The sequence below is a fragment of the Pseudopipra pipra genome, chromosome 28, assembly GCF_036250125.1.
Source record: "Pseudopipra pipra isolate bDixPip1 chromosome 28, bDixPip1.hap1, whole genome shotgun sequence".
Lineage (NCBI taxonomy): Eukaryota > Metazoa > Chordata > Aves > Passeriformes > Pipridae > Pseudopipra > Pseudopipra pipra.
The window spans coordinates 2,872,853-2,896,122 of NC_087576.1; the positions used below are offsets into that span (position 1 = coordinate 2,872,853).

At 45.1% G+C, this 23,270-nt stretch overlaps 1 protein-coding gene across 2 annotated transcripts in view; it reads left to right on the forward strand.

The window, feature by feature from the left end:
- PPP2R2A (protein phosphatase 2 regulatory subunit Balpha) overlaps positions 1–21,213 on the forward strand; it is a 38,959-nt gene extending 17,746 nt beyond the window's left edge. For both annotated transcript variants that reach the window (XM_064638090.1, XM_064638091.1), the window contains exons 3-10: positions 10,410–10,507; positions 13,465–13,630; positions 14,118–14,230; positions 14,630–14,807; positions 15,438–15,602; positions 16,719–16,888; positions 18,094–18,185; positions 20,217–21,213. In XM_064638090.1, coding sequence (XP_064494160.1) covers positions 10,410–10,507; positions 13,465–13,630; positions 14,118–14,230; positions 14,630–14,807; positions 15,438–15,602; positions 16,719–16,888; positions 18,094–18,185; positions 20,217–20,496 — 1,262 coding nt within the window. In that variant the 3' untranslated portion in view covers positions 20,497–21,213. The remainder of the gene's footprint in view (positions 1–10,409; positions 10,508–13,464; positions 13,631–14,117; positions 14,231–14,629; positions 14,808–15,437; positions 15,603–16,718; positions 16,889–18,093; positions 18,186–20,216) is intronic.
- Positions 21,214–23,270: the final 2,057 nt, after the last annotated feature.

Here is a 23,270-nt window from a genome sequence, read left to right on the forward strand (position 1 = left end):
TCGGAATGTGCTCAGACTTCCTGCGCCGTCCTCTGTTCTCCCAGCTAGATCATGTCCAGCTTAAGGGCAAGGCAGGTACTGGGAACTCTGGTTTGCAGCTTCTTGTGAACTAAATTCATTCCATTTATTCTCTTTTAACCTGGTAGAAGAAGGGAATTTGCCTGCTGGTTTCCTGTGCATGTGTTCTGAAAGGAACCGCAGTAATGTCTTGTCTTAAGGTTTAAAAATAGAAAGTAATTAATCAGGGTGAGGAGGGTTAATGGTTTCTATCCAGAAACCAAACAGCTTTGCATTTGTTTGTATAGAGAGAACATTCTTCTGTCTGCTGTTGTTATGAGTTTAACATGAGGGGATTTTTCACAGTAATTTTGGAAACACTTATTAATAACTTATTCGGGGTTAAAAACCCCAGAACTGTGTCATTGTCTCGTCAGATGAAGTGGTTTCAAGGGGCCAGTTCAGGACTGTTCCCATCTAACTCATCCTGGCCCTGTGGGGTTTTTCTGTAGGCTTACACTGAAGTTGGCATCAAAAGAGTTACAGGATGCAGTGCCAGACTTGGTGAGCAGGAATAAAACCTGCAGTGGGGTCCAGCCCAGTGGTTCCAGTAACTGTGGTACAGGCATTGCAGGGTGGAGCAGGGGCAAATCAATGTAAGATGTGCAAGTTCCTTCTCCAAGCTCACCCTGTCTGTCAGTGTGAATGCTTTCTTTACCCAAAGCTCAAACTTGAGGGCAGTTTGCTGTCAGAAGCACAGCCCAGTTCCCAGCAGGGTCTGACATCTGTTTGCAGAGGGCTCTGCCTCTGTCAGCTCTGCTTCCCTCGGCCACAGGTGGCTCACAGGCCCGGGGGCTGGAGACTGAGCTTCCTACTATAGAGGAGGCAGGAAGCCAGTGGTCTGTGGTTTAAATCCATTTCCTTTCTGTTCCCCAAAGCCCAGTCCTGACCTTGTTTAGGGAGCTGTTGTAAGTGGGAGCTGGTGGAGCCTGTACATACGGACAGAACTGCAGTTCATTGGCTTTTTGGTTGTGGGCTCGGCAGCTTTCTGCAAATACAGCTGTGCTGGTGGAGATGGGGTTGCTCCTGAGCATATTCCTTGCTTCCCCCAGCAGATGTGCTCATCTAATGCCTTCAGTTCAGCCCTGGTAGCAAAACACAAGTTGCTTAACAGAACTGAGATGTGCTGGGATCACTCCCAGGAGTTTGAGGTGGTGGCAGTGTCAAACGTGTCAGAAGAGGGTTCCCTCTGCTGATTTCTGCTACCTCTGAGAACTGCTGTTCTTGCACACGTTTATTGGTCCAGAAATGGACCACGGGGGGAAATAATGATGAATTTGGTGGTGGGAACATGACCTGATGGAGATGTTGAAGCAGCTGCCCAGTGATGCCCAGCAGTTGTTTGCCAAACAGGAGTCACAGTGTGCTACTCCCTGTACAATTTAGATAGTAATACTGAACATAGATTGTGCTTTCTATGAATTGTTTATATGTTTAATATATGTTCTGGGTTTCTGGTTTATATGTTCTTTGTTTAAATGAGGAAGTTGCTTTGATAACACAGTTAACTTGAGATCCCGTAAAGCTTTCTGGATGCTGGAGGAGCTGCTGTTCCAGATGGGGATTCTGTTCTTTACTATCACCTTGTAAAATACTTTGGATTTGTTACTATCCCAACCTCCAAAGGTTTTGAGAGTCACTTCTGTGCTAATCCTGTTCTCTGCAGTTCCACCTTCTCCCCGTGGCTTTGCAGGCAGGAGCAGCTTTGCTGCTTGGGGCAGGTGGATTTGGAGTTGGATCCTGCTCTGAGCATTGAGCCCAGTAAAGCTATTTAGGAGCATTACCAGCCTTATTACATAAAACTGATGGCAACAAGATTTCAGGCTGCTGTTGCTGTTATTGCAGTGGGAGGGGATGGAAGTTTGCTCTTGTTTTCTAGGAAGTCACGAGGCTTTAACAAAAAGTGATTTGCATGAATTTGCAAACCCACTAAATAACATTGTTTTGAACTTTAGTATTAAGTTGCATTATCTCTAAACCATCTAAGAACGTGTTATAAATGCATCTGTAAGTTCTAAGCCATCCTAATACTTGTAAATCCTATGGAATAGTTGTCTTGGAGCACTGGTTCTTTCCCTTGGCTCCAGTTCCTCCTTCCACTACAAAACAGTGACTGAATTCCAGCTCCTGCTTCTGAAGGCTGTTGATAACAGAGTGGTCTTGCTGTCATTGCTGATACATGGATGTGACAGCACAAAAAGTGATCTCAGAAGGATGTGGCACTTGAGGATACTCTGAACCTTGCTTGGCCATGGAGGAGATCCTTCCTTGCTTACCTGGGAGCAAGGAAGGCATGTTAATGTGGCCTAGGAAGTGACAGGAAAAGCTTAATTAAGAATTGTCCAACTTTTATTTTAGGGAGCTAAATAAAAAGTTAAAAATAAAATGTGTAATAATAATAATGATGATAAGTAAATCACTCTGGCTTCCAAGTCCAGAGTTTAACTAGAACTTGCCCAGTGATATCTTTTCTCAAAGATTGGCAGAGTTGGAGCAAGGAGAAGAAAGTGAATAAAAGAACAGAAATGGGATATAGGGAAGTATAGGAAATAGAGGGAAAGCAGGGGGGGTTAGGCCTGCTTGGCAGTGTTTCTGTTTGGTTATTTGGGTGAGTAATTGATGCAGTGAATTTCAGGTGTGAAGTTCTATGTGTTTGGAGAGTGCTGTCTGTATGTCACACACAGATAGGGATGAAACAGGGAGAGTCCCAGCCCTGAAGTGCATCTTCACCAAACAGCACCAGCTGCTTCCAGCCCAGCTCAGTGCTGAGTGTGTCATGACTGGGTGTTTTTCACTTCCAGCATCCCAGGGCCTGGAGTTCTTGGAATGAACGTGCAGGCCAGGGAATGGTCTGTGAACCTTCCTCCCTCTCTGTAGAGCTCCTGGATTCACAGAGGCCAACAGACCCAGCCTAATTCCTGCCTGCTGGAGCTGCAGCCTGGGCTCCCCAACAGGCCCAGCCTAATTCCTGCCTGCTGGAGCTGCAGCCTGGGCTCCCCAACAGACCCAGGCTCATTCCTGCCTGCTGGAGCTGCAGCCTGGGCTCCCCAACAGGCCCAGCCTAATTCCTGCCTGCTGGAGCTGCAGCCTGGGCTCCCCAACAGGCCCAGGCTCATTCCTGCCTGCTGGAGCTGCAGCCTGGGCTCCCCAACAGACCCAGGCTCATTCCTGCCTGCTGGAGCTGCAGCCTGGGCTCCCCAACAGACCCAGGCTCATTCCTGCCTGCTGGAGCTGCAGCCTGGGCTCCCCATCAGACCCAGCCTAATTCCTGCCTGCTGGAGCTGCAGCCTGGGCTCCCCCAAAAACCCAGCCTAATTCCTGCCTGCTGGAGCTGCAGCCTGGGCTCCCCAACAGACCCAGGCTCATTCCTGCCTGCTGGAGCTGCAGCCTGGGCTCCCCATCAGACCCAGGCTCATTCCTGCCTGCTGGAGCTGCAGCCTGGGCTCCCCATCAGGCCCAGCCTAATTCCTGCCTGCTGGAGCTGCAGCCTGGGCTCCCCAACAGGCCCAGCCTAATTCCTGCCTGCTGGAGCTGCAGCCTGGGCTCCCCCAAAAACCCAGCCTAATTCCTGCCTGCTGGAGCTGCAGCCTGGGCTCCCCATCAGACCCAGGCTCATTCCTGCCTGCTGGAGCTGCAGCCTGGGCTCCCCATCAGACCCAGGCTCATTCCTGCCTGCTGGAGCTGCAGCCTGGGCTCCCCAACAGACCCAGGCTCATTCCTGCCTGCTGGAGCTGCAGCCTGGGCTCCCCATCAGACCCAGGCTCATTCCTGCCTGCTGGAGCTGCAGCCTGGGCTCCCCATCAGGCCCAGCCTAATTCCTGCCTGCTGGAGCTGCAGCCTGGGCTCCCCAACAGGCCCAGCCTAATTCCTGCCTGCTGGAGCTGCAGCCTGGGCTCCCCCAAAAACCCAGCCTAATTCCTGCCTGCTGGAGCTGCAGCCTGGGCTCCCCATCAGACCCAGGCTCATTCCTGCCTGCTGGAGCTGCAGCCTGGGCTCCCCATCAGACCCAGGCTCATTCCTGCCTGCTGGAGCTGCAGCCTGGGCTCCCCATCAGACCCAGCCTAATTCCTGCCTGCTGGAGCTGCAGCCTGGGCTCCCCCGTGTTTGTGCTCTGCCCTGGCAGGGCCAGCAGCTCTGAGCACAGCCTTGGCCAGCACACAAATTCCCCTCCCTGCTAAGGAGGGCAGCTCTGCAGCACAATTCCAGGCCTGGGACCTGGGAGAGAACAAGTAGCCAGCTGGCTCTGGCAAAGCCTGGCAGCACAGGAGGGAGGTTTTTTGCCCCAAGGGTAAGAACCTCTTTCTTCTGTATTTCCGTGTATTTCTTCCCATCCCCATATGTGTGAGGAATTCATATATTTTTCATGCCGTGCCTGGTAGAGAAGAGATCTATTTAAAGGCCTTCTGGAACGACTCTTGAGCAGTAGATTGAACAGTAGGAATGCCTTATCCCAGCTGCCTTTGGATTTGTTGCCTAGTCACTTCGGAGAGCTGGAATGAATGCAGGGAATGGGAATGAATGCAGGGAATCGCTCTTGCAAGTGAATGAAGAGAAGGGAAATGAAGTCAATAGTAAAACTGCTCATGGCAACTTTGAAGCACACAGTCCTGGTGTTCCCTTCCCCCTCTCCACATACATAAATTAGGGATGAGGCTGGAATGCAGAGGGTGCTTTCTTTTATGCCCTCAGCACTGAGCAGTGGCTGCCCTTTGGCTGTCCTGCTCCTCCCCAGGAGTGTGCACTTGTGGTGCCCTGGGCTGGGAGCTCTTCCTTTATCTTATTTAAACAGCCTTCCTGTTCACTTGGAGATTAACACCTCACTGTCTACCTTCAGAGATTAATACACAATATATCAGGGCTCCTGATAAATGTAGTAAATCCAAATCCCAAACAATGGGGTGCTGGTGGGATGACTCAGTGCATTGTGTAGCTGCTTCAAATATTTGAAGCCTTGGAAGAGCTTTTGTTTTCTCTCCAGTGTTTTTCATTGTATTTTTTTCCCCAACAATGAAGCATGTAGCTCCACAACAAAATCACTCCTGGAAACAAGAAAGTCCAATCAAAAGGCACAATTTTCTGTCATTAGCTGTGACTTGACCTGGAGTTTTTGGAAGCTGCATCTGTTCAGGAGCCTGAAGCAGGGAGGTTTTGCTTCACCCTGGATTGGAAAGGAACAATCCACAAGTGATTTCCAGGCACTTAAGGTGTGCAAATTCTCCTGGAGAGATCTCTTGTTCTCTTTGGAGACAATCTAGGAAGAATGGCTCAGCTATGCTCAGCAATTGTGCTTTGAATTCATCCATTCCTGTGCTGCTTCCTCACTCTGAGGCTTTTTGAGCTTCCTTAGATTTTAACAGTGATCCTAAAAGTGGGTTTCTTAATGTTTCCCGTTGGATACAGTTCCTGAAGTATCCTTGGAATGATCAGTCGGTGTTTAGTTGGATCGAAATAGCTTCTTCTACCCTTAGAGCTGGCAAAGTGAGGAAGTGGGCTCTGCATGAGGCCAGTGAATTGTGTTTTCAGGACAGAATTACCATCCTGACTAAGTAACTTCTCTACATTATGGATGAGATTGGAGTTGCTCCTTTGGAAAATTCCAGAAATGGTATTTTGAGCCACTGGGAAGGTGTATAAACAATGAAAGAAGTCCTAAAATGCTTTTTAAATACTACAATTCTTTGTTCAGTCCTTGGAAACATCAGGAGTTTGCTCCACTTGTGTAAACACACTGATTTACTTGCTCTCTGCTTAGGCAGCAGATCAACATGAGTCCCAAAACTTGCACAGAAACCTTTTAGGTCTGGTGGAATAAAGACTCTCTTTGTTCCTGCCATGATTGACTCTCTGCTGGAGAGTAGGTGACATGTTTTGCCTACCAAGCATGTTTTATAAGCAGAGTTTATATAAAGTTCATGGTACATTAAAATAGATAGCCTCTTCTCTACTAATAAAATCCCTTTTATTCTATTATTGGAAACAAATTTAATACAGAATTGCTTTTCAGGTTTGTGATGGGCCTTCTGGAACCAAGTCATTGGATTACAGTATTGTTTGGATTGATGGAGCTGCTTTATTCCCTTCTTCCATGGAATCAAACTTCAGCCCAACCCTTGCTGGGATATTTAGGGATCTTGCTGGTGCCAGTGCGTGTGTGGTTCTGGTCCTGCACTCACTGGGCAGTGGGGAAGGTCACTGAATACCTGTCACTGAGTTCTTCTTGTTTCAAACATGGCTTTTAACAGGGCAAAAGGCATTGGAGATCTGTTGGATTCCTTTATTCCTGTTGGATTCCTTTATTCCTGTTGGATTCCTTTATTCATCTGTCTTTGAACAACAGAATTTGCTTTTTCTTCCTTTGAACTGGTCACCTTCCCACTGTACTGGCTCAGTGGCCTCAGGGCCTTACTTAAGCTTTGAAAGAAGTGTCTTTCCCCCCTCCCTTTCCCTGTTCCCTTGTTTTAGTTCCTTTGGTTCCTCAGATTCCTGTGTCTGCCATGGACAAATCCAGTCGTGCTTGAATCCAGTGAAGTGTCTGATCCTTGCTGGTGGGTCTGATTTCTGTTGGAGCACTTCAAAAGTGAAGATGTCTCATTGAAGGGATACATAAAAAGCTTGGAGCAGGTTGGGAAAATACAGATGATGTGCAGAAGGAAAAGAAACCTTCCCTGGGTTGTAGCTGCTGTGCCTGGGAGGGCTGTCAGGAGCTTTGGGTGACTGCAGGGAAAGCAGACTCTGCCCTGTCTCCACGTGCTGATGGCTCAGAGGCCAAAGCCTCTCTTGGCAGTTTGAGATTTTGGGGATCAGTGGCTTGATTTGGCTGTGGAGTTCCATTTCTTTGAGGTCAGGGTACAGCTGTGGAGTAGCTCTGTGTTTTCATAGTGTTTTGCTCAACCTGCTGCAAAACATTTTCCCTCATAAATGGATTTCAGGTTGTGCAGGTGATTCCCACCCCGCCACCCATTGGCTTTCAGGTCACTGAAAGCCATTATTTGGAAGTCTTTAGTAGTCTCAGAAGTGTTTCTACAGCAGTAAGTGCTATAAAGGGATATTTATGTGGGACCAAAGGCCAAATGTATAGATCTGTGCAAAGAATATTTGTAAGTGCTGTAGTAACCCCTGAGCTGTGGGACCCAAGTGATGCAAGAGGGAGAAACTTGGTGCAGGTGCACTGCAAGAATGGAAATACACATTTCTGTCCTGGTTTTTGTTTCTGTCGGAATCATAACCTTAATTTTGTGTGTTTGCTGCTGCCCTGTGGTGCTTTAAAACCTCCACACTTGCAGTGGATGGGTTAGGAGCACTCAGCAGCCTTGGGAAGGGATGAGTTAGGAAGGGATGGGTTAGGATCACTTAGCAGTGTTGGGAAGGGATGGGCTGGGTTAGGAGCACTGATCAGCATTGGGAAGGGATGTGTTAGGATCACTTAGCAGCGTTGGGAAGGGATGGGTTAGGATCACTCAGCAGCCTTGGGAAGGGATGAGTTGGGAAGGGATGGGTTAGGATCACTCAGCAGTGTTGGGAAGGGATGGGTTAGGATCACTCAGCAGCCTTGGGAAGGGATGGGCTGGGTTAGGAGCACTGATCAGCATTGGGAAGGGATGGGTTAGGATCACTCAGCAGTGTTGGGAAGGGATGGGATGGGATAGGAGCACTGATCAGCCTTGGGAAGGGATGGGTTAGGATCATTTAGCAGCATGTGGAGCAGCTCCTGGAGCTGCTGGAGCACAAACAGCAGGGACCCAGGGAGGAGGCAGCAAGGCTGGGGATGCCCCTTTGCTGTCGTGGTGCTGCAGGACTGAAACAATCCTACAGGAATTACAATTACCACTGGAAAAGAGAAGGATAAGACTGATTTTTTTTCTTTTGGCAAGGAGAGTGTTAACAGAGATGAGAATCCCCAGGCCAATCAGTGCCCTGTGGCACATGAAATGCTTCCCCTGTCAGTTCTCCAGCACCATTAAACCCTCCCAGCTCATCACCATGCCCTGATGTCTGGCTCTGTCTCTGGCCAAGGTGTGGGAATGTGGTATTCCAGAGGGGGAGTTACTGGGTTTGGAGGCACCACTGGTTGTTTTGCTCTGCAGTGCTGATTCCTGTGTGAAATCAGCATCTCAGCCCTGCTCTGGGAATGCTCCAACAGAAACCAGGTTTTCTGTCACTTCCTTAGGACATTTTGGAAAGGGAACAATCCAAGATTTATTGATTTATTTGGAGTTTAAAAACTAATTAATATTTTTCCATTGGAATTGCTGCTAAGGAATGTGTTTTGTCTTTAATTTCAAACTGATCTAAGTACTTGGAATGATCTGCAGGGTGTCCCTCAGGCACTGGGGAGTTTTCAGGACCTTGGCACCCCTGACTGAGCCCGTTGGACTCTGGAGGTGCAGAAAGTTCATTTGTGCAGTTGAGTCTGTGACAAAGCAGGACCTGTAGCTTGGAGATCACTGGGGGAAAGCTTGGATGATCCTGAAAGTTAAAATAAATGTAAAAGGCATTAATGGCTGGGATAACTACAAATAACTGCTATGTATGAGACTTGTATTATTAGTAAATACAGAACATATATGATCAGACTTAAGAAAATGGAGATTTCACCCTTAATTTAAGGCTTTTCTGGCTGTTGTTGCTGCCTGTTCCAATTATAAGGCTTTTGACTTTGTGAAACTTTCACCAAATAAGTACAAGGATGAATTTATCCATCTATTCCTAGATAGATACATAAGATTTTTAAGGCAGTTTTTCCTTTGCTCTTTTCTGCCATGGACACATTGGATCTGCTGATAACTTGCTGTATCATCTTCCCAAGACTGTCATAGCCTGTTCAGTGTGTGTTTTTCACAGTGGTAATTATTCTGTGTACTTCTCACTGCTGAGAGCTCAGTTGCCTTGTTCTTCTCCAATTAATTGAGAACTTCCTTAAGGTCTCTTCCCATCAGTGATGTGGTTTGCATTGTGTGGCATGGTCTAAATGAGATTTTTTGGTTTGCACTTCACTCTTTCGCTGGCTTTGATTAATTCTTTATACCCCTTTCACCTGTGAAAGGTCCATATTTAATGGCAGCTCTTCAGCTGAGTGCTCTGCAGCCCCACAGATGGGAGAGAAATCACTTCATCTGGGGCACAAATGACAAATGAAGGGCTGGCTTCCAGGGGGGAAAGGATGTGCCCCCAGATCCCAGTTTTTCTGTGTGAGATCTGGACCCTGGTTTATCTGTGTGCAAGGTGACATCATATTTTTATCCTTAACTCCGTGTTCTTGGGGAATTTAAATCCATTTTTGAGCAGATAACCACGGCAGGGGGTGGATGGGGTGATCCATGGGGCAGTTTAAGCTTTAATGGGACATAACAGGGCACAGTGGAGCTGTGGTTCAGCTCCAAGTGGAGCAGATCCCAACCTTTTGTGACTCTAAAATGCTGTGAATGAAATGTTATGAGATGGAGATTCTATAAGGAAAGCACCCTGTAGGAAATACTGTTTATCTCCCTTTGACTGCTGTGGGAGTCAAGTCCCCTGAAGACTTGTGTGTGGAAAAACTCTCAGGTAGTTTCTCCTGCAGGAAATGAGGTTTATATTGTTGTGTTGCAGTCTGGTGTTTGAAAGATGGTTTGGCTTCTGATTCTGTATCAGAGAGTACGAGGGGCAAGGTGTGGAAATGGGAATTGTGGTTGTAACTTGTCCTTTTTGCTGTGGGAACAGCTCAGTTTGATATAGGGATTGCTCTTCTTGTCTGTGTATAGTCACTATTTAATTTTAGCACTGATAAAAATACTTGTGGACATGCAAACCTTCCTCATCCAGAAGAAATACTTAAGTTTTTCAGAGACTGATGAGTTTATTTCCTAATTTTCTGTACCTGCTTGTTCCTTGCATTCCTTGGACACTGATGTCTGAACTTCTCTGCCCTGATACCTTTTGCCCTTAAGTTGTCAAATGTGTACAGAATCCTTAAAAAAAAAAAAGATGCTTTAAGCTCATGTGGGTAATGATTGTATTTAAATCCTCTATCAGGAATAACTGGGAAAATAAAGGTAGGAATATTTATGTACACAGTTTCTCTGTGCTGGTACAGCTGAAGTAGAGCCATAGCAGAAAATATAACAAGATATAAAACCTTTAAAAACACCAAGTAATGCAGGACAGTGAGCCTTTAGCATGGTGAACTCTTACTGCTTTTCAAATGTAAAGTTTAAAAAATGACTGCTCTATTTTAAAAGAAATTATTTGCATTTTATAATACAAATATCCCTAAATCGAAGTGTGGATTTTCTTTTACACTTGTCATAGTTTTCTTGGTCACTTGGTAATGAGAAGAATTATGAACTGGGGGGGTTATTTCTGTTTTTCTGCAGCGGATATAATTTCTACAGTAGAATTTAACCATTCTGGAGAGTTGTTAGCAACAGGAGACAAGGGAGGGAGAGTTGTCATCTTTCAGCAGGAGCAGGAGGTGAGTCTGTCTAATTACACCATATTAAATGTTCTGTTCTTATCCATTCCCTTTTTAAAGAAAAGGAGCATGCTTTTATAAAAAACTGTAGACAAAGTGAATGTCTGTGTCAGGAGTGATGAAAATAATGCCATTTAAGAGTAAAGAAATGATTGAGAACTTTGTGACACCGATAGAAATTATTTTATACACTCTTAATGTGGTCTAAAGAATGTGTAAAGTGAAAACCAGAAAGTGGGGGTGGGACAGGAAAGGCCTTGAGGGAGCTGAAGTTGGTTCTTCCAATGGCTCTGCCTGGCTGGGATGATGATTTCAGATTTCACTGGAGCTGGGGAAATTAAAAGTAACCCTTGAGCAAGTGTGTGGCTGTGACCTCAGATGTCCTTTTCCATTCTGATATCAGTCAGGTAAAATCACACAACCATACCAGCAAAGGGATCTTCTCATTTAACCCTTGTTCCTTTGATCTTTGGGCTCTAATCCCATGTTGGAGGTGGGAAGCTGAGCTGGAGTGCCTGGTTTTTTTTAAACTAAGGCTGAGGTTGGAAGTTGTTTTGGTTAGAATGTATTCCAGGGAGAGGATAATCCAGGATATTCCAGGGACATGTCACCTCCCTGCCCAGAAACGTCAGGCTGTCGCTTTTTCCTTAGTGGTTCGTTCAGTTTCAATCCCAAAAATCCCAAACCGCAGGAATTCCCAGCTCGAGTTGCTCTGTGCTGGCACGTGGGAATCACACCTTCCCGGTCCCGGTAAATCCCCTCGGTCAGTGCTGACATCTAGTGGGGGCTGCCCTGCCCTGCCCAGCTCCTCTGCCACCAACTCCTCGGGTGTTTGGTGGCTTTTTGTTCTTTTCTTTCTATTGTTTTTTTAAATTATTTTTCAACTCTTTTGAGTTTTACCTTGATTCCTTTAAGGGTACTTTAACATAACTCAGAGCTCATTGCCTGTTCCCCTGAGCTGTGTTTGAGGCACTCCTTGTTTTTTGGTGTGGAACCCCTGGCTCCCATCCTTCTGAGCTGGGATCCAGCTGTGGGAAGAACCACCTGGGTTGGCACATTAAGTTACAAAGGATTATTTTTGGCATAATTTGACTGCTGGACTTTTTAGGGAATGGACAGCAGGGACTTGATTGCCTGTAGTTAGTTCTGCCACACTCACAACTGTCTGGAGCAGGTTTTATATGTGAAAGTACCTAAAATACGAGTATTTAACTTGGATTTCTGTGCCCCTTTCTGTGCTGCTGCATTCCAGGGCTTTGCAGGCCACACCTGCAACACTACCAGAGCCCAGAGCTGTACAAACCTGTGGGACTTTACCCACTGCCAAAGTGGTGCCACCTCCGGGCTGGAATGTGGCAGCAGTGACATCAGAGCAGCACCAGGCAGGAAATGAGTGTGGATCTCACAGAAACTGGGCAGGAATTTGCGTGGGCAGCCTGTAATTACCTCAGTTGCATTTTAACATCAGGCACTGGGGCCAACACCTCTCCTTGGTTTGATTGATTTTTTTGCTTTGAGCACCATGAGATAGTTTTTAGATTTTGCTTTTCTCCCCAGGCTGGATTTCATATATTATTGGCTTTAGGTATTATTCTGCTCCTGTGGAGTTTTACTAGAATACACACACAGACTGTTTAAGCCCCCATCATTATGGTAAGCATGGAATTGAAGGAAAGTTGCCTGAATTTCCTAAGGCATTTCCTACAGCACAATGGATTTCCTTTCCCTGCAGCGACCCAGCTCCACTTGTTAGTTCTAACTGAGACTTGGAACAAAGTCCCTTCCGTTCTCCAGGGTGGGAAAGCCTGGAAGGGAGAGGTGTGGTACAGAATTCCAGTGCCAAATTTGATTTCTAAGCATTTTGTCCACTTTTTCCCTCCCCCCCTCAGCTTGTTTTGAAGTGTCAGAATTCCTGACAGCTCTCAGTGTGAGGGGATGAAGCAGCAGGAAACCATGGGAGGAATGTGACAGATGTGTGTTTGGGGGAGGTCCTGAGGGCTGAAAGGAGCAGAGGACATGAGACACAGGAGGAGGAAGGAGCAAAGTCCCCAGTCAGGAGCAGATATCACAGCAAAGGCATCTGATGGTGCAATCCCTGCAGTGGGTGGGACAGGAATAAATCACTGAATTCAGCTGGAGCCCAGCTCAGGTGCCCCTGGGGAGCGCTGGGGCACAAATGGCTCCAGTTTTCCATCATCCATGGCAGGGAATTGAGGGTTCAGTCCATGCAGTGCAGTCTAAACCACAGCTTTTGGAGAGGGGATCATGCAAATCCGGGTGGATTTTGGTTTTCCAAGCATTTCCACCTTGCAGGGGTGACTCCAGTGTCAGAGATGTATTCAGCAGAGGTGTTAAGGTTTTTTTTTTTTTCCCCTTCTAGAATGAGGAAGAAAAAAGCTTCTTAAGCAGTTTAGAAGCTCTCAGGGAACGTGGGGATTATAAACCAGAATAGTGGAGCTGCTGGTACAAATTTAGAGGTGACATGTGGGATTTCCATAGTGTGCCTGGAGAGCTGAACGTACTCACTGAGTAGATCTGCCATATGTGTGTCTGGGTAGTAGGGGAAGGAATATTCTCCTTAAAAAAGCCAAGGTGGAAAAATTAAAGATGAGAGAGAATAATGAAGATTTTTGTTTGTTTATTTGTTTGTTTGTTTTTAAAGAAAATGTTTAGGCAAAATAGTTTTTATATTCAGCTTTTTGGAATTAATCTGAGAACTTGCTGGATATTCACATGGCCCAGGGGAATTTCTGGAAACTTTAGGAATCACAAGTTGCTGCAATAACTGTTTCTTCTCTGAGGTTTTCTTAGCCAAAATAGTAGAAACCCTAATCAAATTCTTGCAAGAGAGATAATCCTGTGTTTGTCTGTTCTACAGACTTGTTAAAATAAATCAGCCTTGCAAAGCATATTCTGTCCATTGCATGTGTAACTTGATCATTTAATTCTCTTTTTAGAACAAAACCCAGTCTCACAGTAGGGGAGAATACAATGTTTACAGTACCTTTCAAAGCCATGAACCAGAGTTTGACTACTTGAAAAGTTTAGAAATTGAAGAGAAGATCAACAAAATTAGGTGGTTACCCCAGAAAAATGCTGCTCAGTTTTTATTGTCTACAAATGGTAAGTTGGGACTTTATTTGTCGTGGTCGTGTGTTACTTTGTAGGTTTGCTGTTAGGATTGGGTCTAACCCTCTCCACTGCCAAAGGGCTGGAATTAAGCTGGGTTTAAATGCAAGTATCTGGGGTTGTGGCTCTTTTGGCTTCCCTGGGCACAGGGTGGGGGATTTGGGATTTAGTTGCTTTATAGCCCAGGGGCTTCACCCAGCACCGCTCAGCACCTTCATGGGTGAGAGTCCCTGTGCCAGAGCTTACATTATTCATGACAATCCCTGTCCTAAATGAAACTTGGCTCTAACTTCTTTTATAAAAAGAACAAACCGTGGAGGAGGTTTTTTAATGCTTTTTATCTTGCCTTGTTTTCCCCAAGCAGCATTTTTGTCTTTTTTGGTGCTCGTGGGCGGCCTTGTCTTGTTCCAAGGCATCAGCGGTGACAACTGGTGTCTCTGCCACAGCTCCCATCTTAAAACTGTGCCTCTTTTCATTTCAGATAAAACAATAAAGTTATGGAAAATCAGTGAAAGGGACAAAAGACCAGAGGGTTATAATTTAAAGGAGGAAGATGGACGGTATAGGGATCCTACTACAGTTACAACACTACGGGTGAGTCGCTCACTCTGGACCAGCCACGTTCAGGTCATTCCTCTCTCCCTCCCCCAGCACAGACCAGGGAGTAACTGCCCCATCAGATCCTTAATTTTTCTGTGATACCACAGAAATATTTACTTCTGAGGTGCTTTTGAGATATTTCAGCCAGCCCGGTGTGTCGAAGGACTGCGATTTTAGGTGCTGATATTTGAGATATTTCAGCCAGCTTGGTGTGTTGAAGGACTGTGATTTTAAGTGCTGATATTTGAGATATTTCAGCCAGCTTGGTGTGTTGAAGGACTGTGATTTTAAGTGCTGATATTTGAGATATTTCAGCCAGCCCGGTGTGTTGAAGGACTGTGATTTTAGGTGCTGTGTTCCCCCCTCCAACCTGCCTTGCTGTGTGTGTTGCAGGTGCCAGTGTTCAGGCCCATGGACCTCATGGTGGAAGCCAGTCCCCGGAGGATATTTGCCAATGCTCACACGTATCACATCAATTCCATCTCCATCAATAGTGATTATGAAACGTATTTGTCTGCAGACGACCTGCGGATCAACCTGTGGCACCTAGAAATCACAGACAGGAGTTTTAGTATCCTTTTGCCATTGTTTGGTGGGATGGGGACAAGGAAACTGTTGGGTTTTATTTGCTTTCATGAGAAGTGTTTTGTGTAGCATGTTTTCTCCGTGTTATTTCTCCTTGGTAATTGTAGGGGCTTTTGGAGAGCACAAGGAAATCATGGAATGGTTTGAGTTGGAAGGGAGCTTAGAGATCACCTTGTTCCACCCCCTGCCATGGGCAGGGACACCTTCCACTAGCCCAGGTTGCTCCAACCTGGCCCTGGACACTTCCAGGGATGGGGCAGCCACAGCTTCTTTGGGCAACCTGTGCTATGTTTTTAATTATAATGTAATAGTGTACTTAGAATTTAAGCAAAATTAAGTTCTGTATGAAAAACTTGGGTGATAATCTGTAGCACAGAACTAATTACTGCTGCAGTGGGGCAGAAACAAAGAAGGTTTTGCTGTTAGAAGAAATAACTTCAAACTGATGGAGAATGTGATGTTACCATTTTGCTTTCCAGGCAAATTGATTTTAACTTTTACCCAGTTTATGACCGGGTTCCTCAGGCCTGACAGAGCTTTGCTGAATACATTTCAAGCTAAAAAATCCCCAATCCCTTGTGCAGAGCAGAGCAGATTCCTTATCAGGGTGCTGCAGACATTGTAGATATCAAGCCTGCCAACATGGAGGAGCTCACGGAGGTGATCACGGCCGCCGAGTTCCACCCCAACAGCTGCAGCACCTTCGTGTACAGCAGCAGTAAAGGCACCATCCGCCTCTGCGACATGAGGGCGTCAGCTCTCTGTGACAGGCACTCAAAGTGTGAGTGTTCACCCCTTTGCAGTGTCTCATGGGCAGTGGGACATCTGGCTGGAGGGTGGGAGTGTGTTCATATTGGATTTCTGTGGGGTACAAAGTCTAAATAAATCTGAAATTTAGATTCGTATTTGGCCAAAGTAGTGAATCATAGAATCACAGAATCATAGAATCACAGAATCATAGAATCACAGAATCATAGAATCACAGAATCATAGAATCACAGAATCATAGAATCACAGAATCACAGAATCACAGAATCACAGAATCATAGAACCACAGAATCCCAGAATCCCAGAATCAGCTGGGTTGGAAGGGACCTCCAAGATCATCCAGTCCAACCCTTGATCCAACCCCGCCGTGGTTCCCAGCCCATGGCACTGATGCCACATCCAGTCTCACCTTAAAAACCTCCAGGGATGGAGAATCCACCCCTTCCCTGGGCAGCCCATTCCAATGGCTGAGCACCCTCTCTGCAAAGAAATTCTTCCTGATCTCCAACCTAACCCTCCCCTGGCACAGCTGCAGACCCAGCCCTCTTGTCTTGCTGATGGTTGCCTGGGAAAAGAGACCAACCCCCCCTGGCTCCCCCCTCCTGGCAGGGAGTTGCAGAGAGTGAGGAGGTCTCCCCTGAGCCTCCTCTTCTCCAGGCTGAGCCCCCCCAGCTCCCTCAGCCTCTCCTCCCAGCACTTGTGCTCCAGTCCCTTCCCCAGCCTTGTTGCTCTCCTCTGGCCCTGCTCCAGCCCCTCCATGTCCTTCCTGAGCTGAGGGCCCAGAACTGGACACAGCACTCAAATAAGATGAGTAGCAGCTTCAGCTGGGGAGTCAGTGTAGACACTGCAGCCTTCAGAGTCAAATACCACTTGATGCTGGAAATCTTGCACAAATGAGTGAAGATTTCACATATTACCAAGTGATTCGCTTGTTTAGAACCTGACCTTGATATGTGAAATGAATTTCAGAGTATGGCAACTGTATTGTAAGGGTTTCTCCCTAAAGCTGTTTTATGTAACACAGAGTAGCCCAGTGTGGAAAGCTTGTTGAGAAAACAATCTAATTTGGGTGTATCTTGAATTGAAGAGACACAAATTTACTCTTGAAATGCCTGTCTCGTTTTTACAGTGTTTGAAGAGCCAGAAGATCCTAGCAACAGATCGTTCTTCTCTGAAATCATCTCTTCCATATCTGATGTCAAATTTAGCCATAGTGGTCGATATATGATGACTAGAGATTATCTGTCAGTGAAGATCTGGGATTTAAATATGGAAAACAGACCTGTGGAAACATACCAGGTATTGGGGGACGATCATGGAGGCTGGAAATGAAAACCTTGAAAGAGGCTGAGTCTTGCTGGTGGTCTGGGGTGGCAAAGTTCCATTTTTGTTTGTAGGTGCAGGCAGAGCATCCATGGGATTTGGGGGTCCCTCGCTCCTGCTGGAGGATCTGGGTACTCACAGGGTGATGGCAGAGCCCAAACCCATGGCTGGGGCTGGAAAAGCCTCCCCCTCACGCAGTGGGAATGTGGAAGGGGGATCTCCAGCCATGTAAGGGCAGGACAGGCCTTCAGTTGACTTTATTTCCTGGAGGAAACAGGAGGTGAAACATTTCCTTGGCAGAGAATGTTTTGAGCTGCCCCTGAGAAGTGTTGGGCTGTACCATTTGTTAGAAAGAGCTCTCAGGAGCAGTCCCAGGTCCTTCCTTGCTCTTGGTACAGACCCTGGGCAGTTTTTTTCCTGCTGTGTTCATAGAATCCCAGAATCAGCTGGGTTGGATGGGACCTCCCAGATCATCCAGTCCAACCCTTGATCCAACCCCGCCGTGGTTCCCAGCCCATGGCACTGATGCCACATCCAGTCTCACCTTAAAAACCTCCAGGGATGGAGAATCCCCCCCTTCCCTGGGCAGCCCATTCCAATGGCTGAGCACCCTCTCTGCAAAGAAATTCTTCCTGATCTCCAACCTAACCCTCCCCTGGCACAGCTGCAGACCCAGCCCTCTTGTCTTGCTGATGGTTGCCTGGGAAAGAGACCAACCCCCCCTGGCTCCCCCCTCCTGTCAGGGAGTTGCAGAGAGTGAGGAGGTCTCCCCTGAGCCTCCTCTTCTCCAGGCTGAGCCCCCCCAGCTCCCTCAGCCTCTCCTCCCAGCACTTGTGCTCCAGTCCCTTCCCCAGCCTTGTTGCCCTTCTCTGGACCTGCTCCAGCCCCTCCATGTCCTTCCTGAGCTGAGGGCCCAGAACTGGACACAGCACTCCAGGGGTGGCCTCCCCAGCGCTGAGTCCAGGGGCAGAATCACTTCCCTGGCCCTGTTGGCCACCCTGTTCCTGAGCCAGGCCAGGATCCATTGGCCCTCTTGCCCCCCTGGGCACACTCTGGCTCCTGTTCAGCTCCCTGCCCATCCCCACTCCCAGCTCCCTCCCTGCCTGGCTGCTCTCCAGCCCCTCTGGCCCCCTGTAGCCCTGCAGGGTTGTTCCCAGTGGCTCAGTGTGTCCCCTCCGCAGGTGCACGAATACCTCAGGAGTAAGCTGTGCTCGCTGTACGAGAACGACTGCATCTTCGACAAGTTCGAGTGCTGCTGGAACGGCCTGGACAGGCAAGTGAAATCCTCCTCTCTCTTCCACTTCAGCTCTTTCCAGGTGATTCTTAAAACAGGCAACGGGAAGCAGGACCCGAAATAGCTGCTTTTATTCCTGGACTGGCCTGGCCAATATTTTAGTCCTGCAGTAGATTTTTTAGCTCTGTAAGAATCCACCCCAGACCTGGGGGGAAATCCAGGTGTGTATGTCCCCTTGTCAAAACAATATAATATGTATTTATATTTAATGTAAACGATTTTTAATTGTATAGAGTTATAGATATTTTTAATATAATTTTTAAATGATATATAATATATTGTAGATATAGAATAATATATGAAAAACAATATAAAGTATAAGGGCTATATAATAGAAATTATCTATATTATATGTAAAATATACACAATAATAGATTAAAATCCATATAAAGTATAAAATCTATATAATAAATTGTATATTAAACATTCCCTGTGTCTGTAGCAGGTGTGGGTGAGGCTGTGCCTCCTTTCTACTTGGGTAACAAGGTGTGATCTGAGTGGGGAACCTTAGGCTCCATAAAAGCAGGAATTTCTCTATATAAAATATATCAAATAATTATTATAATTATATAATATATAGTATAATATATAGTGTAATATATAATAAATTAAAACAATATATTAGTATATAATGTAAGATAATTATAGTTATATATAATTTTAACATATTTATGTTATATATTATATGATGTGTAGAATAATAAAATAACATATGAAATAAATATAAAATATATTTATTAAATGATCTATTAAACATTCCCTGTGGCTGGAGCAGGTGTGGGTGAGGCTGTGCCTCCTCTGCACATGTGTAACAAGGTGTGATTTGAGTAGAGACCCTCAGGTTTGATAAAAGCAGGAATTTCTATATATAAAATATAAAATATTTTAAATAATTATTATAATTATATAGAGTGTAATATATAATGAATTAAAACAATATATAAATATATAAAGTAAGATAATTATATATATTATAGAGATATTTAAATTGTGTTATATAATATATAGAATAATAAAATAATTTATGGAATAAATATAAAATATATATCTTAAATGATCTATTAAACATTCCCTGTGGCTGGAGCAGGTGTGGGAGGGGCTGTGCCTCCTCTCCACGTGTGTCCCAAGGTGTGATCCAAATGGGGATCCTCAGGCTTGATAAAAGCAGGAATTTCTATAGATAAAATATAAAAGTAATATAAAATATATAAAGTAATATAAAGTAATATAAAGTAAAATATATAAAGTAATATAAAGTAATTATTATAATTATATAATATATAGTGTAATACATAATGACTTAAAACAATATATAATGTAAGATAATTATAGATATATAATAGAGATATTTAAATTGTGGTATATAATATATAGAATAATAAAATAATTTATGGAATAAATATAATAATTATATATTAACTGATGTATTAAACATTCCCTGTGGCTGGAGCAGGTGTGGGAGGGGCTGTGCCTCCTCTATCCGTGTGTAACAAGGTGTGATTTGAGTGGGAACCCTCAGGCTCGATGAAAGCAGGAATTTCTATAGATAAAATATAAAATATTTTATATTTTATATATATATAAAATTTTATATATATTTTATATATAAAATATAAATATAAAATTTTATATATAAAATATAAAATATTTTATATATAGAAGTATTTTAAATATTTTAAAATATTTAAAAATTATAATTATATAATATATGGTGTAATATATAATACATTAAAACAATATATTAGTATATTGTGTAAGATAATTATATATAATTTTAACATATTTATGTTATATCTATATGACATGTAGAATAATAAAATAATATAGGAAATAAATATTTTATATATATATATATATAAAATGATGTATTAAACATTCCCTGTGGCTGGAGCAGGTGTGGGTGAGGCTGTGCCTCCTTTCCACATGTGTGACAAGGTGTGATACAAATGGGGATCCTCAGGCTCCAAAGGCAGGAATTGCCACTGACTCTTCCCTTCTCCCTCCACGCAGCATTGTCATGACAGGCTCCTACAACAACTTCTTCCGCATGTTCGACCGGAACACGAAGCGGGACATCACCCTGGAGGCCTCCCGGGAGAACAACAAGCCCCGCACGGTGCTGAAGCCGCGCAAGGTCTGCGCCAGCGGCAAGAGGAAGAAGGACGAGATCAGCGTCGACAGCTTGGACTTCAACAAGAAGATCCTGCACACGGCCTGGCACCCCAAGGAGAACATCATCGCCGTGGCCACCACAAACAACTTGTATATATTTCAAGACAAGCTGAATTAGGGTTGGCATTCCTAAGCGAAGAGTCACTTCCTGCATAGTTGAAATAGTTGAATTCTAGCATTTGTACCTGTAAGGAAAAGCGAGTGAGGTCCATGATGGCACCCCTTTCCAGTGTTTAAAAACGTGCCATATGACAACACACTTTTATAGCTCCATGGAGAAGGCTCTGTGGCTCTGTTGTCTCCATGCCTGCTAGCCATTTAGGTGAGGATAGGGCACTTTTTAATTTAAATGACTACTTGCACCATCTTGCCTAATGGACTAGACTGGACTGTCTCAACATCGGTTTACTCCACTTTTTATGCCTTCCATTGTGGTGACGTCAGACACAGGGAAAGCCTTCAATCATGCTATGGGATTTAATTGTGTAACCTCATTACTGTATCATTCGTGGCCCCCTTTTTTTATTAAATACAGCTCATTCTTGCTGTGGCTTGTAGCATTCCTCCTCCTTCTGGCCTCCTGGACTCCCCCTTCCCCCTCGTCCCCCTCCACCTCGCCTTGGTGGTGGTGTATAGAAAAAAAAAAAAACAAAATAAAGCACATAAAATGGGTCCGTTTGGGGTCAGTGGTAAAGGGGGTCTGTGTTGCAACAAATGTTTTAATAAACAGTTGACTGTAATCACTCCTTGCCATGTCTGGCACCAAAAAAAAAAAAAGAGAAAATAAGGAAAAAAAAAACAAAACTACTGAATAAAAGTGACAAAGAATGGAGAATCTGTTTTCTTTTTTTTTTTTTTTTTTAATCTACCTCTTTATACAAATACTCTGTGTTTTACCTTAGATGCATGAAAATAAAATGATGTTTTTTGTAATGATTTTAACCAGTATTAATTCTTTTTCCTGGGAATGAAGAGAGGGAGGGATTTCACAGGTACCTGCATTCACTCCTGAGTGACCAGGACACCAGCCCGTGTGTGAGCACCTCCACCCCAGCACCACCAGCTGCTGTTTGAGCTGAGCACTCACCTCCTCTTCCAGTGGCCCTCAAAGGCTCTTTTTTTAAACTGTTGCTTAAATCAGAACGGGAACAGAACCTTCAGGTTTTAAAATCCATTGTGTTACGGGACTGATGTCTTACTGTTTGCTTTCCTCCTGGTTTTTCTTTGATGCCTTGTTTTTAGGACAAAATACCTTGAATGCCTTGTTTGGAGCCCCGTGACTTTGTGAGAAGTTGTCCGAGCTCGTGTGTGGCAGTTGTGTGGGATGTTCTGTGGCACCAGCACCCCGTGGGTCACAGGGAATGACTGCCCTGCCTTCTGCTGCTCCACTGGCTGTGTTTTATTGCTAGAACCCAGTGGAAATGTAGTTTTAACCATGCAAGTGTCGCTTCTTGGCTTTGCCAACTTCCTGCCCTCCCAGAAATGTTCGCTGGTGCAACGATCCCGAGGTGTGGATGTAGAAGCTGCATGAAATCAGTGTCTGTAGTGGTGTGAGAGATCCAAACTCAGCACATCAGGCTTATCCAAAGATGAACTACATACTGATGCTTTATCAGGCTCATGAGTTTTTACCTCCAGGTATTTCTGCTAATTGTGCTTTTAGGTTTTACTCCTCCCTCCTGGAAATATTCGGTGAAGTTTAAAGTCCTAGTGAACTTACCTTGACTGGGAGAATTTTCACTTTTCAGCTGCCTATATTGAATTATTTCTGTGGCTTAGTTAGAGGTAGTTATTAAAATGCCTTTATGATTTGGTCAGCTGAGATACTGTTTCTGCTGTAAAATTCTGGCTGGGTTAGAGGTTGTTAACAAGACTCCTCTTGCAATCACTCTTTAATTTCTCTTAAGTCCTTGTGCAGTGGTTTGAAAATGTAAAAATTCTAGTATTTATTAATCTGGTTCTCTTCAATACAGTATTTGTCTTGTACCATGCATGCCTGACCATGAGCCTTTGTAAGGGTTTGACCTTTTTTCTCACCTGTTAGCCTTGTACAAACAACTGAACCGCCCCAGGGACAGCAGCTGTTTTTCCAGGGGGTGAATAAACTCGTGGGCCCTGCTGCACGTGACTAATTTTACTCCAACCAGACTTACTAATGGTTAAGGAAACAATCTGTTGAGTAACATTAATCATGTGTACAGGTGTTTACAGGCTCAGGGCCAAGGTTTATTCCTTACCTTAGCGGGAGGGCGAAGAGCTGATGAGATGTTTTTGCATCAGAGCAGGCAAAATTCACCTGTTTTGTGAAGGGTGTGGCTTTAACGATGCTGGTTTGGGGAGATGAGGGTCGTGGCACTGAGGCAGCTGCTCCTGAGCTGTCCAAGTCCTAAGGGATGCACTGAGATGGTTCTTAGCACAGATCCAGAGGCCCTGGGGATGTGAAGGTGGTACAGAGTGACCAGGTGGCTTCACCTAGAGCAATACTCCAGTCCAGTCCTCCTCTGGGACCTCAGCTGGGCCTGCTGGGATGGTGTAAGGCTTAGCTGGGGACAGGGGTTTGGGGTTGTTGGTAATGTGTCATCAGAGGTTTGGTTTCTCCTCCCCAAACCCAGCTCCTGCCTGTGCTGTCACAATATCCAGCTCGGGGCTTCTCTAAGCATACTGTCCACTGATACCTGCTGTAAATCGTCTATTTTATTAATAAAAGTCTGCAGAGAACACACTTTGTCAGGATGCTTTTTATCCCCTTCCCTGCCCCTCTCCTTTTCTCCAGGACAGGTGTTTCTGACAGGCCTGGTCCCTTCCCTGTGCCCCTGTTCTTGCCCCAGGCAGGAGGTGCTGGGTCACTGCCCTGGGCTCTATTTGTCATTTCCCTGCTGGGAAGAGCCTGGA